General features: G+C 47.5%; 1 protein-coding gene across 1 annotated transcript in view; it reads right to left on the reverse strand.

The window, feature by feature from the left end:
* The window catches only part of LOC135006849 (shootin-1-like), a gene marked incomplete at its 3' end in the record, with an annotated part of 37,865 nt that extends 20,711 nt beyond the window's left edge, over positions 1–17,154 (reverse strand). The window contains exons 1-2 of the mRNA XM_063952061.1: positions 17,103–17,154; positions 5,505–5,599 (exon numbers count right to left, since the gene is read on the reverse strand). Coding sequence (XP_063808131.1) covers positions 5,505–5,599; positions 17,103–17,154 — 147 coding nt within the window. The remainder of the gene's footprint in view (positions 1–5,504; positions 5,600–17,102) is intronic.
* Between the last annotated feature and the right edge of the window lie 898 nt (positions 17,155–18,052).

Here is an 18,052-nt window from a genome sequence, read left to right on the forward strand (position 1 = left end):
CTAGTAGACTCGAGAAATTTGGGGAGTCTTTTCGGGTATCTGTTCAATCTCCACAAATAATTTGTTGTTGTTACCCGTGAGGATAACAACACCTTCTGGTCCTAGTGAGGTTACTGCTTTTGTTGATTCCAGGGCTGCCGGAACTTTTATGGACTTGGAATTTGCTCTTGCCAGAAGAATTCCTACGGAAACACTTTGCTCACCAATTTCCGTTTGTGGATTGGATGGTAGTCCTCTCCAAAACGATCAGGTCAGTACCCGGACTCCAGTCCTCCAGTTTTTTGTCAGAATGTTCCGTTGTGAAGAGTTATCCTTTTTTCTGGTACACTGTCCCCTAACTCCAATTGTTCTGGGCCTGCCTTGGCTTAAGATTCATAATCCAGTATTCAACTGGAGTACTGGAGATCTGGTTTCTTGGGGCACGGAATATGCAATCAAATTCCTGACCATGCCTCGCTCAGCACTTCCTGTCCCTGAAGGGTTGCCAACCCAGTACATATCTTTTACGGACGTTTTCTCCAAACAACAAGCTGAATCTCTGCCTCCTCACCGCCCTTATGATTGTGCAATCAATCTCATACCTGAAGCTAGACTCCCCAAGGGCCGCCTTTACGCTCTGTCTTTGCCCAAGACGAAAGCTATGGAGGAATATATCCGGGAGAGCTTAGAAAAAGGCTTCATCAGGTCTTCTAAGTCACCGGTAGGAGCCGTTTTTTTCTTCGTCGGTAAAAAGGACAGCTCTTTACGGCCACGTATTGACTACAGGGGACTGATAAGATTACAATCAAAAATTCATACCCATTATACCTGATCGCTGTCTTATTTGATCAGCTCAAAAGTGCTACAATATTTTCCAAGATCGATTTACGAGGGGCATATAATCTTATTCGGATCCGGCAGGGAGATGAATGGAAGACCACATTCAATACTCATTCGGGTCACTATGAGTACTTGGTTATGCCTTTTGGACTCTCCAACACCCCTGCCATCTTCCAGGATCTCATAAATGATGTTCTTCAGGATTTCCTTGGAAAATTTGTGGTCGTCTATATCGATGATATTCTGATCTACTCTGCCTAACTTAAAGAACATCGAGCTCATGTAAAAGCGATCCTCCCCAAACTAAGGGAGAATCATCTGTATGCAAAATTGGAAAAATGTGAATTTGAGGTTGAGAAGGTGGTCTTCCTAGGATATATCATCACCGAAAGGGGTTTTCTATGGATCCTAAGAAACTTCGGGCAATTGTGGAATGGGTCTGTCCTTCCAATCTAAAAGCTACTCAACGTTACCTTGTTTTTGCAAAATATTACAGAAGATTCATTGATTCTTTTTCCTCAATTATTGCTCCAATTGTGAGCCTGACCAAGAAAGGTGCATATCCTGCTCATTGGCCACCACAGGCGGTAAAGGCTTCTGAGGACATCAATAAAGCGTTTATCTCTGTTCCTGTTCTTCGGCATCTCGATCCAAATCTACCTTTCATTGTAGAAGTGGACGCCTCCGAAGTAGGCGTTGGAGCTATACTTTCGCAAGAGGATCCACTCAGTCATAAGCTCTATACCTGTGCGTTTTCCTCTCGAAAATTTTCTCCTGCTGAAGTCAACTATGACGCAGGGAATCGAGAGATTCTAGCAGTCAAATGTGCTTTGGAAGAATGGAGACACTGGCTGGAGGGAGCAAGGCATACAATAACCGTTTTCAAAGACCACAAAAATTTAGTCTACCTTGAATCTGCTAAAAGATTAAATTCTCGACAAGCCAGATGGGCACTGTTTTTTGCCAGGTTCAATTTCATTATTACCTATAGGCCCGGATCGAAAAACATCAAATGTGACGCTATAGCCCGAAGTTTTCTGTCTTGTCATGAAGTCTCTAAGCATCCGGAGCCGATTTTTTTCCCAGGGTGTATCCTTGCTGGCCTAACCATGAATCTTGTCTCTCAAGTCCAGTCAGCACAGATGCAGGCCCCATCTGAGACTCCTTCAGGACTCCTGTTTGTTCCAGAGAAACTCAGATCAGCTGTGTTATCTGAGTTCCATGCCAACAAAACTTCAGGACATCCAGGGGTTAATAAGATTTTACATCTTCTCTCACGCTCTGTATGGTGGCCAACTATTAAGGCAGACGTTCAAGAGTTTGTTAGGGCCTGTCATATCTGTGCCAAAAACAAGTCTCCTCGTGTTCTTCCTTCTGGACAATTACTTCCTCTGTCTGTACCCTCCAAGCCATGGACCCATTTGTCAATGGATTTTATTGTAGATTTACCAAGATCTTCCAAATGTTCGGTCATCTGGGTGGTGGTTGACTGTTTCAGTAAAATGGCTCATTTCATTCCTCTGTCTAAATTGCCTAATACTAAGGATCTTGCTTCTTTATTCGTTCAGCACATATTCCGTATTCATGGCCTACCACAAGACATTGTCTCGGATAGAGGCTCTCAATTCATAGCCCGTTTCTGGAGATCTTTCTGTGCGGAACTAGGAATCAATATCAGTCTCTCGTCACCCACAGTCCAAAGGCCAGACAGAACAGTTTAATCAATCTTTGGAGCAACATCTACGATGTTATATATCTAAATGCCAGGATGATTGGGTGGACTATCTACACTTTGCAGAGTTTGCGTATAATAATTCTAAACATTCTTCAACTTCCATGTCTCCTTTCTTCTGTGTTTCCGGTATTTCACTCCATCACGACTGTCTAGTTCTTCTGTTTCTTTCGTGTCTCGCCTTAGGAGGATTTGCAGGAAAGCACATCAAGCCTTGGAGGATGCGGCAGTCCGGTCTAAGAGATTTTCTGACAGATTTCGGAAACCTTGTTCTGTTAAAGTAGGAGACATGGTATGGTTAGCTGCCCGAAACATCAAGCTCCGCCAGAGATCTCAAAAATTGGGTCCCCATTACATTGGACCATTTAAAATCATCCAGAAAATCAATCCAGTTGCTTTTCGTCTGCAATTACCCAGGTCTTTGAGAATCAATAATAACTTCCATTGTTCTCTATTTAAATTGGCATTTGTTTCTAAGAAATTTAAAGTAAGAGGTTTCAGGAGACCTTCTCCAGTCTTGATTCAAGGACATCAAGAATTTGTTGTTGAGAAAATTCTGGACTCCAAGTTTGTACAGGGTCAAGTAGATTTTTTAGTTCATTGGAAAGGCTACGGTCCTGAAGAGATAACTTGGGTGCCTGGGAAATTCCTTCATACTCCTGAATTAAAGAAAGGATTTTTCAAGAAATATCCCCAGAAGCCTGGATCTATGGGTTTCTTAACCCCTCTTCAGGAAGGGTACTGTTAGCGCCGGGAGGTGCGTATCTCGGCCATTACCGTGGAGCTGGGACACCGCACCTCCCGCTGACCCCTGCCCGGCGCCTAGCAACAGGCAGTCACAGTACACAGGTGTCATATATCACATTACTCAGCGCAGTCTCCTGGTGCGTCCTAGTCACATTGTGCTCCGTATACAGCCTCAGTCACAAACAGTATACAGGTGTCATATCACATTACTCAGCGCAGTCTCCTGGTGCGTCCTAGTCACATTGTGCTCCGTATGCAGCCTCAGTCACACACAGTATACAGGTGTCATATATCACATTACTCAGCGCAGTCTCCTGGTGCGTCCTAGTCACATTGTGCTCTGTATACAGCCTCAGTCACACACAGTATACAGGTGTCATATATCACATTACTCAGCGCAGTCTCCTGGTGCGTCCTAGTCACATTGTGCTCCGTATACAGCCTCAGTCACACACAGTGTACAGGTGTCATATATCGCATAACTCAGCGCAGTCTCCTGGTGCGTCCTAGTCACATTGTGCTCTGTATACAGCCTCAGTCACACACAGTATACAGGTGTCATATATCATATTACTCAGCACAGTCTCCTGGTGCATCCTAGTCATATTGTGCTCCGTATACAGCCTCAGTCACACACAGTATACAGGTGTCATATATCATATTACTCAGCACAGTCTCCTGGTGCATCCTAGTCATATTGTGCTCCGTATACAGCCTCAGTCACACACTGTATACAGGTGTCACATATCACATTACTCAGTGCAGTCTCCAGGTGCGTCCTAGTCACATTGTGCTCCGTATACAGCCTCAGTCACACACAGTATACAGGTGTCATATATCACATTACTCAGCGCAGTCTCCTGGTGCGTCCTAGTCACATTGTGCTCCGTATACAGCCTCAGTCACACACAGTATACAGGTGTCATATATCATATTACTCAGCACAGTCTCCTGGTGCATCCTAGTCATATTGTGCTCCGTATACAGCCTCAGTCACACACAGTATACAGGTGTCATATCACATTACTCAGTGCAGTCTCCTGGTGCGTCCTAGTCACATTGTGCTCCGTATACAGCCTCAGTCACACACAGTGTACAGGTGTCATATATCACATTACTCAGCGCAGTCTCCTGGTGCGTCCTAGTCATATTGTGCTCCGTATACAGCCTCAGTCACACACAGTATACAGGTGTCATATCACATTACTCAGTGCAGTCTCCAGGTGCGTCCTAGTCACATTGTGCTCCGTATACAGCCTCAGTCACACACAGTATACAGGTGTCATATATCACATTACTCAGCGCAGTCTCCTGGTGCGTCCTAGTCACATTGTGCTCCGTATACAGCCTCAGTCACACACAGTATACAGGTGTCATATATCATATTACTCAGCACAGTCTCCTGGTGCATCCTAGTCATATTGTGCTCCGTATACAGCCTCAGTCACACACAGTATACAGGTGTCATATCACATTACTCAGTGCAGTCTCCTGGTGCGTCCTAGTCACATTGTGCTCCGTATACAGCCTCAGTCACACACAGTATACAGGTGTCATATATCACATTACTCAGCGCAGTCTCCTGGTGCGTCCTAGTCACACTGTGCTCTGTATACAGCTTCAGTCACACACAGTATACAGGTGTCATATATCACATTACTCAGCGCAGTCTCCTGGTGCGTCCTAGTCACATTGTTCTCTGTATACAGCCTCAGTCACACACAGTATACAGGTGTCATATATCACATTACTCAGCGCAGTCTCCTGGTGCGTCCTAGTCACATTGTGCTCTGTATACAGCCTCAGTCACACACAGTATACAGGTGTCATATATCACATTACTCAGCGCAGTCTCCTGGTGCATCCTAGTCACATTGTGCTACGTATACAGCCTCAGTCACACACAGTATACAGGTGTCACATATCACATTACGCAGCGCAATCTCCTGGTGCGTCCTAGTCACATTGTTCTCTGTATACAGCCTCAGTCACACACAGTATACAGGTGTCATATATCACATTACTCAGCGCAGTCTCCTGGTGCATTCTAGTCACATTGTGCTCCGTATACAGCCTCAGTCACACACAGTATACAGGTGTCATATATCACATTACTCAGCACAGTCTCCTGGTGCGTCCTAGTCACACTGTGCTCTGTATACAGCTTCAGTCACACACAGTATACAGGTGTCACGTATCACATTACCTCCTGCGCCAGTGACTCCGCTGTGTGCCGCAGATCTTTCTCCATCTGTAAGCTGGTCTGTAACTCTTCATATTCTTCCACCGCCAGTACGGAGACTACGAGGAAACAGATGACGCACAGAGCTCAGACATGGAAGGGAACCGCAGTACACAGGGACTGTCGCCATGTGTAGAGATCTGGATATTTCTCTATAAACACAGAACATGTGAGTTTCTATTCTTCATACATGTGTCACGTACACATGTGATAGCATCCATTACACGCCATCCACAATAAATGGCATCACCAGCCACTGAGGTACAATACTGCAAACAAACCGTAATTGTGTAACGAGCTAAAGTCACACCGCCTCATTCCAATCTCTTCTCGCACGGTAGTCACTAGTGATCTGTAATAAACCTCATCCCTGGTGACTATGGCGGCCCTGTGCGGAGGATATGATGTGGTTACATTTATGGTTATGTGTTGTATATGTGTATGTGTCATTAGGACGTGCCAGTGAGGGTTAGGGTTACATTCTGCCTCCACAGGGGACACTCAGGGTGCCATAGCTTATCCAGACTTTAGTAAGGCTTCTGACACTGTTCCACATCGCAGACTGCTAAATACACTCTAAAGCTTGTGACTGGATACTAGAATTATTGAATGGATAAGATCTTGGTTGCAGGATAGAAAACAGAGAGTTGTGGTAAATGGAGTGCATTCACAGGAGGGAAAAGGGTGGCACTCAAAATCCCGACCGTCAGGATACCGACAACTATTCTCCCTCTTGAGGTGTCCACAACAAACATGGAGGTAAATTAAAAAGCGCGCCACTGTGCCCACAGCGTGGCGAACGCAGCAAGACCGCAAGGGGCTATTTTGCGCGCACCCCGCTGCCGGCATTCCGGTGGTTGGGTTCCTGGCGACGGTGTATCGTAATACACCCGAGGGAAAGGTTACCAGTGGAGTACCCCAGGGATCTGTACTTGGACCAGGGCTTTCTAATATCTTCATTGGTGACATTGCAAATGGCATTAAAGGGAAAGTGCCGATGACACAAAGGTATGCAACAGGGTAGACACACCAGGAGGGGGAAACAAATGATTGAGGATCTAGGTAGACTAGAGAAATAGACAAAGAGTCTGGCAATAACAGTTTAATGCCCAAAAATGAGTTTCTAAATAAATGTAACTTTCCCTCCACCTCATGAGCTGAACAGTCTGGACTAACCCTGAAAATAAATTTCAGATTCCCAAAAGAATTCAGGCAGCGTACCCTTTCCCTGCAGAGGATAGGAAAAGGTGGGAATCACCCCCCATTTTAGACAGTGCTCTGTCACGATTAACAGAAAAGGTGATTATCCCTGCGTCTGGGGCGGCTTCACTAAAGGACCCGGCAGACTGCAAGTTGGAGACTACGTTAAAATCTATTTATGTGGCCAATGGGACACTACTCAGACCTACCATTTCCTGCGCGTGGGTGAGTAGTGCTATTGAAAAGTGGTCAGAAAACTTGTCATCAGAAAATGACACAATAGATAGAGACGAGATTCTCCTAACGTTAGGTCATATCAAAGACGCTGCTGCGTACATGCTAGAAGCAATGAAGGATATTGGTCTCTTGGGATCAAGAGCCGCTACCATGGCAATCTCAGCACGGAGGGCGTTGTGGATTCGCCAATGGAATGCTGACGCAGATTCCAAAAAGAATACAAAGGTGAAGCCTTGTTTGGAGATAAGCTGGATGCTTTAGTTTCTGCGGCTACCGCAGGCAAATCGTCATTTTTACCTAATGTTCCTGCGCCGGCTAAAAAGACACATCACTCTCAGATGCAGTCCTTTCGGCCCAATAAGTACAAAAAGGGTAAAGGTTCCACTTTCTTTGCAGGTAAAGGAAGGGGAAAGGGAAAAAAAGTCCACAGCGTCTACAGGATCACAGGAGCAGAAATCAACCTCTGATTCTGCCAAATCTTCAGCATGACGCTGGGGCTCCCTTGCGGGAGTCCGCTCAGCTGGGGGCACGTCTGTAACTCTTCAGTCAGATTTGGGTTCAATCTGGTCTGGATCCGTGGGTTTTACAAATTGTGTCCCACGGGTACAAGCTGGAGTTTCAAGACATTCTCCCATGCCGATTTTTCAAATCAACCTTGCCAGCTTCTATCTCAGACAGGGAAGTGGTGGCAGCAGCAATACAAAAATTGTGTCAGGATCAAGTGATTGTCCTGGTTCCCTGGTTACAACAAAGATGTCACAACTGAGGGCCTGAGCTGACGGGAGGCAGCCTCAGTTGTAGGGGCTGAGATGTACCGGAACCTGGGAGGTTGTATCAGACCCCTGGACATGTAACTAACATGAATAATAACTGCCCGAAGGCGTGACCACGACAACTTAGATAAAAGTCAATGATGTTTATTATGACAACTCCGCATCACAGCAGCAATAAAAGAAAACGTAAAAGTCAGCAAAGAATAAATACAGTTCCTGGGTACTACAGGATGGCAGGAGCCACAGGGCACTGGTAGTGTGAGATAGTTCTTATGATCTTCTAGATGGAAAGTCCTTACCAGGCCCGGCTGTAGCAATGGAGATAACCCAGGATTGTACCAGCTGGTGTTCCAGGAAGAGCTGGGTTGCTGAAGGTAAAACAGCTGCTGTGGATACTGGCTGGAACCAGACTGTTGTTAGCACGGAGTGGATACTGGCTGGAACCAGTTAAATAATAAATGAACTTTGGGAGCGATGAAATGTGAACTGAAATGTAGAACTTGAGAGCGGAGAAATAATAATTCCGGTGGAGAGTGGTAAAGTGTAGAAAGGACACCGGCCCTTTAAGGGAAGCTGTACTCTGCTGGAAGCTGAGGCTGGAAGCAGGTAGTGTTGTAGCTGGAAACAGATGAATCCACAATGGATTGGAGAGTCAGGCTACACCGCAGGTGGAATGCTGGTGCGGGTCTCTATGGTGGAAGTCTTGAGACAGGAGCTGGAACCTGGAAGACAATCATAGAAGAGAGACAAACAGGAACTAGGTTTGACAACCAAAGCACTGACGTCTTCCTTGCTCAGGTACAGCTTACTTATACCTGCAGCAAGGAAGGGGTTGGCTAGGCAATTATGCAAATCAACAACACAGACAGCAGATTGGTGGAAATGATCAGATGACAGAATCCAAGATGGCTGCGCCCATGCAGACACTTGGAGGGAAGTTTGGTTTGTAATCCATGTGGTCTGGGAAACAGTAATGGCGGCGCCGGCCACCGGAGACAGGAGACGCCAGGCTGATAGATGCACATTTAACCACGCGGGCACAGCGGAGGCCGCGGCTGATGAAAAGACCACTCTGTATGTGGAAACTCAGGAACAGCGGAATCCGGTCCTGGAACGCTGAGCCCGCCTTAGGAGGCATCTGAAGGGTAAGTAATGGCGTCCAGATACCCGGATCGTGACAGCACCCCCCCCTTTAGGAGTGGCCCCAGGACACTTCTTAGGCTTTAAAGGAAACTTTGCGTGGAAATTTCGGACCAAGGCAGGAGCATGGACGTCAGAGGCATTGGTCCAAGAGCGTTCTTCAGGACCATAGCCCTTCCAGTCAATGAGATACTGAAGTTGACCGTAACGGTGACGTGAGTCCAGGATCTTGGCCACTTCATACTCAACGCCTCGTTGAGTTTGGACTTTCGGAGTTGGTGGAAGTGAGGAATGAAACCGATTCAAGATTAGCGGTTTCAACAGGGAAACATGGAATGTCCTGGGTATTTTTAAGAAGGGAGGTAACTGGAGTCTGTAAGCAACAGGATTGATGACTTGATCAATTTTGAAAGGACCGATGTAGCGAGGTGCAAACTTCATACTGGGAACTCTTAACCTCAAATTCTTCGTGGATAACCATACCCGATCACCCACCTTGAGAGCAGGAACTGCTCGACGCTTCTTATCCGCAAACTTCTTGTACCTGAACGATGCCTTGAGCAGAGCTGATCGTACGCTCTTCCAGATATTGGCAAACTGATGCAAGGTGATATCCACTGCGGGAACAGAAGTTGCTGGAAGCGGTTGGAACTCAGGGACTTTAGGGTGGAATCCAAAGTTGGTGAAGAATGGTGTTGAAGAAGATGAAGAATGATACTGGTTGTTATGACAGAACTCGGCCCAGGGAAGTAATTGAACCCAGTCATCTTGAGAGGAGGACACATAGATGCGGAGGAAGGCCTCCAAGTCCTGATTCACCCTCTCAGTTTGACCATTGGTCTGAGGATGGTAAGCCGTGGAAAACTTTAACTTGACTTGGAGGACTTGACATAAACTTCGCCAGAATTTGGCTGTGAATTGAACTCCTCGATCTGAGATAATTTCTTCTGGAAGACCGTGGAGTCGGAAGATCTCTTGTATGAATACTTGAGCCAACTTGGAAGCTGACGGAAGACCGGTGAGAGGAATGAAGTGCGCCATCTTGGTGAACCGGTCAACTACCACCCAGATGGTATTGAACTTGTTGCACATGGGCAAATCTGTAATAAAATCCATCGACAAATGGGTCCATGGTCGACGGGGAACAGATAGTGGAACCAGTTGCCCCGCAGGCGACTGGCGGGATACTTTATGTTGAGCACACTTTGGGCAAGATGCAATAAACTCCAAAACGTCCTTTTTCAGAGTTGGCCACCAATAGGACCTAGAGATAAACTCCAGGGTTTTTTGGATACCTGTATGTCCGGCAAAACGGGAAGCATGGGCCCAATGCATGAGCTTCTTCCTTAGTGTCGGCTTCACAAAACTTTTCCCTGATGGGGGCGTAGAGTCCATCCCTACCGTGGAGAATGCCAACGGATTTATAATAGGATGCTTGTCTGAAGACTCTGACTCATTTTCTTGCTCCCATGAGCGGGAAAGGGCATCGGCCTTGCGATTCTGAGAGCCCGGACAGAACTGGAGTTTAAAGTCGAACCTGGAAAAGAAAAGTGCCCATCTGGCCTGACGAGGGTTGAGACATTGTGCGCCTTTTAGATATAGAAGGTTCTTGTGGTCTGTAAGGATGGTGATTGAATGAGAAGCTCCCTCCAACAGATATCTCCACTCCTCTAGAGCGAGCTTGATGGCTAGCAACTCCTGGTCGCCAATGGCATAGTTGCGCTCCGCTGGGGAGAACTTCCGTGAGAAGAAACTGCAAGGATGTAAATGACCATCTTTAGCCCTCTGAGATAACACCGCTCCTACTCCAACGGAGGAGGCATCCACCTCTAAGATGAAAGGAGAGTCGATGTCAGGCTGTTTCAGGACAGGTGCAGAGATGAACCTCTGTTTTAAAAGATGAAAAGCTTGCATGGCTTCTTCAGACCACTTGGACGGGTTAGCACCCTTCTTGGTGAAAGCAGTAATAGGCGCCACAATGGTGGAAAAGTCTCGTATAAACTTTCGGTAATAATTGGCGAACCCTAAGAACCTCTGGACCCCTTTGAGGGTTAAGGGTACCGGCCAATTCTGGATTGCTTGTAGTTTCTCAGGATCCATCTCTAGTCCGGAACCGGACACAATGTACCCTAGAAACGGAATGGACTTGACTTCAAAGACGCATTTCTCTAATTTGCAGTAGAGATGATTGACACGGAGACGGGACAGAACCTCCTTTACCCAGAAACGATGTTCCTCTAAATCGTTGGCAAAAATGAGGATATCATCTAGATAGACCACGACATGACGGTATAGAATGTCTCTGAAGATCTCAATGACGAAATGCTGGAAGACAGCTGGAGCATTGCTCAATCCGAAGGGCATGACGAGGTACTCATAATGTCCGTCACGGGTGTTAAAGGCGGTCTTCCACTCGTCACCCTCACGGATCCGGATGAGATTGTATGCACCTCTCAGGTCCAGCTTTGTAAAGATGGTAGTTCCGCTAACTCTGTCAAAGAGCTCAGTAATCAGGGGTAAAGGATAGCGGTTCTTGATGGTAATGTCGTTCAAACCTCTGTAGTCGATGCACGGCCGCAGACCACCATCTTTCTTCTTTACAAAAAAGAAGCCTGCGCCGGCTGGAGAAGAAGAAGGTCGAATGAACCCCTTTGCTAGGTTCTCTTTAATGTATTCCTCCATAGACTGTGTCTCGGGGAGAGACAACGGATAAGTTCGGCCTCGAGGTGGAACCTTCCCTGGAACGAGATCAATCGGGCAGTCCCATTCTCTATGAGGAGGAAGGATATCAGCAGAAGCTTTACTGAACACATCCGTGAAATCTTGATATGGAGGAGGTGGAACATCAGACGACCTGGGGGAGGAAGAACAGACAGGCAACACTTTAAACAAACATGTCTTAGTACAGGAGGAACCCCATGCCAGGATTTGCGTAGTCGTCCAATCAATTGTAGGATTGTGAAGACGGAGCCATGGAAGGCCCAGGACCACAGGATGTGTGGCTCTTGGAATCACTAAAAATGAAATAAGTTCGGAATGAAGAACTCCCACTCTCAGACGAACTGGTAGAGTCCTTAGAGAAATAACTGTATCAAAAATTTTACTGCCATCCACAGCAGTTAAGGAAAGGGACGAAGGAAGTCTCTCGGTGGGTAGGGACCACCGTTTAACATAGGCTTCAGTAATAAAGTTCCCAGCTGCTCTGGAATCCAGGAGGGCAATGACGTTCTGATAACGTTGAGCAACTTGAAGCGAGACTGGGAGGTTACAATCTTGAGGAGATGGAGAGGAGATCATTACTCCTAGCCGGCCCTCTCCTTGGCGAGCTAGGATTTGGAGTTTCCCGGACGTTTGGGACAGGCATTAATGGTGTGAGACGGAGCTGCACAATACAGACAGAGAAACTCGGAGAGACGTCTTCGGCGCTCAGCAGGAGTTAAACGGGAACGGCCAATTTGCATGGGTTCATCTGTAGTTGGTGACAGTTGGCGAGGAGGAGGAGTAGAAGATTTTGGAGCAGATGATCTTCCTCGCTCTGTTGCTCTCTCTCTGAAACGCAAGTCAACTTTCGTACAAAGTGAGATTAGCTCATCTAACTTGGAGGGTAAGTCTCTGGTAGCTAACTCATCTTTAATACGCTCGGATAAACCATGCCAGAATGCAGCATACAGGGCCTCGTCGTTCCATGCCAGTTCGGATGCCAGGATCTGGAACTGTATAAGATATTGTCCTACAGTACGTGATTCCTGGCGTAAACGGAGAATCTCAGACGAAGCTGAAGTTACCCGGCCTGGCTCGTCGAAGATGCGCCTGAATGTTGACACAAATGCAGTGTAAGAAGATAGCAGGGTGTCGGACCTCTCCCATAACGGTGATGCCCAATCAAGAGCTGAGCCACTGAGAAGAGAAATAATGTAGGCAATTTTTGTACGGTCACTGGGAAAATTGCCAGGTTGTAGCTCAAACTGAATCTCACACTGGTTGAGAAATCCCCTGCAGAATCTTGGAGATCCGTCAAATTTTGCTGGCGTTGGAAGATGAAGACGTGGAGCAGAAATGGGTAAGGTGGGTGGGGTTATAGCTGGAGTCACTGTGGTTGACGCACCAGACGCGCCTGATCCACGGAGAGTTGTCTGAATCCCATCCAGCCGAGTAGAGAGATCCTGGAGACAGCGGATGATGTGGCCCTGTGCAGCCTCCTGATGTTCTAGTCGGGCTGCCAGTTCTTGCATCGGCCTGGCCGCTTGATCCTGGTCTCCGGCTGGATTCATTAGGTCAGTGCTTACTGTCACAACTGAGGGCCTGAGCTGACGGGAGGCAGCCTCAGTTGTAGGGGCTGAGATGTACCGGAACCTGGGAGGTTGTATCAGACCCCTGGACATGTAAGTAACATGAATAATAACTGCCCGAAGGCGTGACCACGACAACTTAGATAAAAGTCAATGATGTTTATTATGACAACTCCGCATCACAGCAGCAATAAAAGAAAACGTAAAAGTCAGCAAAGAATAAATACAGTTCCTGAGTACTACAGCATGGCAGGAGCCACAGGGCACTGGTAGTGTGAGATAGTTCTTATGATCTTCTAGATGGAAAGTCCTTACCAGGCCCGGCTGTAGCAATGGAGATAACCAAGGATTATACCAGCTGGTGTTCCAGGAAGAGCTGGGTTGCTGAAGGTAAAACAGCTGCTGTGGATACTGGCTGGAACCAGACTGTTGTTAGCACGGAGTGGATACTGGCTGGAACCAGTTAAATAATAAATGAACTTTGGGAGCGATGAAATGTGAACTGAAATGTAGAACTTGAGAGCGGAGAAATAATAATTCCGGTGGAGAGTGGTAAAGTGTAGAAAGGACACCGGCCCTTTAAGGGAAGCTGTACTCTGCTGGAAGCTGAGGCTGGAAGCAGGTAGTGTTGTAGCTGGAAACAGATGAATCCACAATGGATTGGAGAGTCAGGCTACACCGCAGGTGGAATGCTGGTGCGGGTCTCTATGGTGGAAGTCTTGAGACAGGAGCTGGAACCTGGAAGACAATCATAGAAGAGAGACAAACAGGAACTAGGTTTGACAACCAAAGCACTGACGTCTTCCTTGCTCAGGTACAGCTTACTTATACCTGCAGCAAGGAAGGGGTTGGCTAGGCAATTATGCAAATCAACAACACAGACAGCAGATTGGTGGAAATGATCAGATGACAGAATCCAAGATGGCTGCGCCCATGCAGACACTTGGAGGGAAGTTTGGTTTGTAATCCATGTGGTCTGGGAAACAGTAATGGCGGCGCCGGCCACCGGAGACAGGAGACGCCAGGCTGATAGATGCACATTTAACCACGCGGGCACAGCGGAGGCCGCGGCTGATGAAAAGACCACTCTGTATGTGGAAACTCAGGAACAGCGGAATCCGGTCCTGGAACGCTGAGCCCGCCTTAGGAGGCATCTGAAGGGTAAGTAATGGCGTCCAGATACCCGGATCGTGACAAAAGAGAAGGGTCTTATTCGAGCCTTTTCGTGGTTCCGAAGCCGGACGGCTCGGTCAGACCTATTCTAAATCTGGAAACACTGAATCTCTACCTGCAAAGGTTCAAGATGGGATCTCTGAGGGCAGTGATTTCCAGTCTGGAGGAGGGGGACTTCATGGTCTTGGTAGACATAAAGGATGCTTACTTACATGTCCCTATCTATCTTCCGCATCAAGCTAATCTGAGATTCGCAGTGCAGGATTGTCATTACCAAATTCAGACGTTGCGGTTCGGACTCTCCACGGCACCGAGGGTATTCTCCAAGTTGATGGCGGAGATGATGGTCCTCCTTCGACAGCAAGGAGTCAATATAATTCCTTACCTGCACAATCTCCTGATAAAAGCGAGGTCCAGGGAAAGGTTACTTCAACAACACGGTTGGATCATAAATTTTCCAAAGTCACAGTTGGAACCGACGACAAGATTGTCCTTTCTGGGGATGATACTGGACACAGAAGTACAGAGGGTATTTCTTCCAGTGGAAAAGGCTCTGGGAATACAGAGAATGGTCAAATAAATTCTGAAGCCAACAAGGGTGTCAATTCATCAATGCATTCGGTTGTTGGGGAAGATGGTAGCGGCCTACGAGGCCATACAGTTTGGCTAATTCCATGCCAGAGTATTCCAGTGGGACCTATTGGACAAGTGGTCCGAATCCCATCTACACATGCATCAGAGGATAATCCTGTCAACCAAAGCCAGGATTTCACTCCTGTGGTGGCTACACAATTCTCACCTCTTAGAGGGACGCAAGTTCGGGATTCAAGACTGAATCCTGGTGACCACGGATGCAAGTCTCCGAGGCTGGGGAGCAGTCACACAGGGGGAAAGCTTCAAGGAAGGTGGTCAAGTCAAGAAACTTGTCTTCACGTAAACGTTCTGGAATTGAGAGCCATTTACAACGGCCTTCTACAAGCGGTCCATCTTGTTCAAGATCAACCCGTACAGATCCAGTCGGACAATGTAACAGCGGTTGCGTACATAAACCGTCAGGGCGGAACGAAAAGCAGAGGGGCAATGGCAGAGGTGACAAAGATCCTCCTCTGGGCAGAAAGACATGCAAGAGCTCTGTCGGCAATTTTCATTCCGGACTGGACAACTGGGAAGCAGACTTCCTCAGCAGACACGAATTCCACCCAGGAGAATGGGGCCTCCACCAAGAAGTCTTCGCAGAGGTGTCAGGTCTTTGGGGAGTTCCTCAAGTAGACATGATGGCATCTCGTCTCAACAAGAAGCTTCAGAGATATTGTTCCAGGTCGAGAGACCCTCAAGCAATAGCAGTGGATGCACTTTCCTCCACTTCCACTAATACCAAAAGTGCTCAAGATCATAAGAAGAACAAGGGTTCGAGCGATCCTCATTGTCCCAGAATGGCCAAGGAGAGCTTGGTATCCAGATCTTCAGGAGTTGCTCATAGAAGATCCTCGGCCTCTTCCTCTTCGCGAGGACCTGCTGCAGCAGGGGCCATGCGTGTATCAAGACTTACCGCGGCTACGTTTGACGGCATGATTGTTGAGCGCCGGATCCTAGCACGAAAGGGTATTCCCAAAGAAGTAATTCCCACTCTGATTCAGGCCAGGAAAGGAGTAACGTCTAAACATTACCACCATATTTGGAGAAAATGTGTGTCTTGGTGTGAATCCAAGAAGGCTCCTACGGAAGAGTTTCAGTTTGGACGTTTTCTCCATTTTCTGCAGGCAGGTGTGAATGCGGGCCTAAGATTGGGTTCAATCAAGGTCCAGATTTCAGCCTTGTCCGTTTTCTTTCAGAAACAATTGGCCTCCCTTCCAGAAGTTCAGACGTTCGTGAAAGGGGTTCTGCACATACAACCTCCTTTTGTGCCTCCAGTTGCACCATGGAATCTTAACATGGTGTTGCAGTTCCTTCAATCGGATTGGTTTGAACCTCCCCAGGAGATAGTGTTGAAGTTTCTCACTTGGAAAGTGGTCATGCTGTTGGCCTTGGCATCCGCAAGGAGGGTGTCTGAGTTAGGGGCCTTGTCACACAAGAGCCCTTACCTGATCTTCCATGAAGACAGGGCTGAGTTAAGGACTCATCAGCAATTTCTTCCGAAGGTGGTTTCATCTTTCCATATAAACCAACCTATCGTGGTGCCAGTGGCTACTGACACCTTCGCTGCATCAAAGTCTCTGGATGTGGTCAGAGCTTTGAAAATTTATATTGCAAGAACAGCTCGGATGCGGAAAACAGAGGCTCTGTTTGTCCTGTATGCTCGCAACAAGATTGGGTGTCCTGCTACTAAGCAGACGATTGCGCGCTGGATCAGAGGTACGATTCAGCATGCTCATTCCACGGCAGGATTGCCGATACCGAATTCGGTGAATGCCCATTCTAATAGAAAGGTGGGCTCATCCTGGGCGGCTGCCTGGGGGGTTTTGGCGTTACAACTTTGTCGAGCAGCTACTTGGTCAGGGGCAAACACGTTTGCTAAGTTTTACAAGTTTTACACCTTGGCCGATGAGGACTTCAAGTTTGGTCAATCGGTGCTGCAGGGTCATCCTCACTCTCCCGCCCGCACTGGAGCTTTGGTATAACCCCATGGTAAATGAAGTGGACCCCAGCATCCTCTAGGACGTATGAGAAAACAGGATTTTAATACCTACCGGTAAATCCTTTTCTCCTAGTCCGTAGAGGATGCTGGGCACCCGACCCAGTGCGTTCTTTACCTGCAGTTATTATTTTGTTAAGTTGTTTCAGCACGGTTGCTGTAATGTTCATGCTCGTTGGCGTGTGTTTTGTTAAATGCCATGTTGTGCTGCATGGTTGAAGTGTGAGCTGGTATGAATCTCACCATTAACTTAAAAGTAAATCCTTTTCTCGAAATGTCTGTCTCCCTGGGCACAGTTCCAATAATGAGGTCTGGAGGAGAGGCACAGAGGATAGGTGACGAGGACAATGGGAAGATGTTGGTTAGAGGCACAGAGGACAGGGGATAGGTGACGAGGACAATGGGAAGATGTTGGTTAGAGGCACAGAGGACAGGGGATAGGTGACGAGGACAATGGGAAGATGTTGGTTAGAGGCACAGAGGACAGGGGATAGGTGACGAGGACAATGGGAAGATGTTGGTTAGAGGCAGAGAGGAGAGGGGATAGGTGACGAGGACAATGGGAAGATGTAAGTTAGAGGCACAGAGGAGTGGGGGATAGGTGAAGAGGATAATGGGAAGACGCTGGTTAGAGGCACAGAGATGAGGGGGAAAGGTGACGAGGATAATGGGAAGATGCTGGTTAGAGGCACAGAGGAGAGGGAGAAAGGTGACGATGATAATGGGAAGACGCTGGTTAAAGGCACAGAGGAGAGGGGGAAAGGTGACGAGGATAATGGGAAGACACTGGTTAGAGGCACAGAGGAGAGGACAGGTGAAGAGAATAATGGGAAGACGCCAGTTAGAGGCACAGAGGAGAGGAGGACAGGTGAAGAGGATAATAGGAAGATGATGGTTAGAGGCACAGAGGAGAGGGGGAAAGGTGACGAGGATAATGGGAAGATGCTGGTTAGAGGCACAGAGGAGAGGGAGAAAGGTGACGAGGATAATGGGAAGACGCTGGTTAGAGGCACAGAGGAGAGGGGGAAAGGTGACGAGGATAATGGGAAGACGCTGGTTAGAGGCACA

Source organism: Pseudophryne corroboree, unplaced genomic scaffold, assembly GCF_028390025.1.
Source record: "Pseudophryne corroboree isolate aPseCor3 unplaced genomic scaffold, aPseCor3.hap2 scaffold_2176, whole genome shotgun sequence".
Taxonomy (NCBI): Eukaryota; Metazoa; Chordata; class Amphibia; order Anura; family Myobatrachidae; genus Pseudophryne; species Pseudophryne corroboree.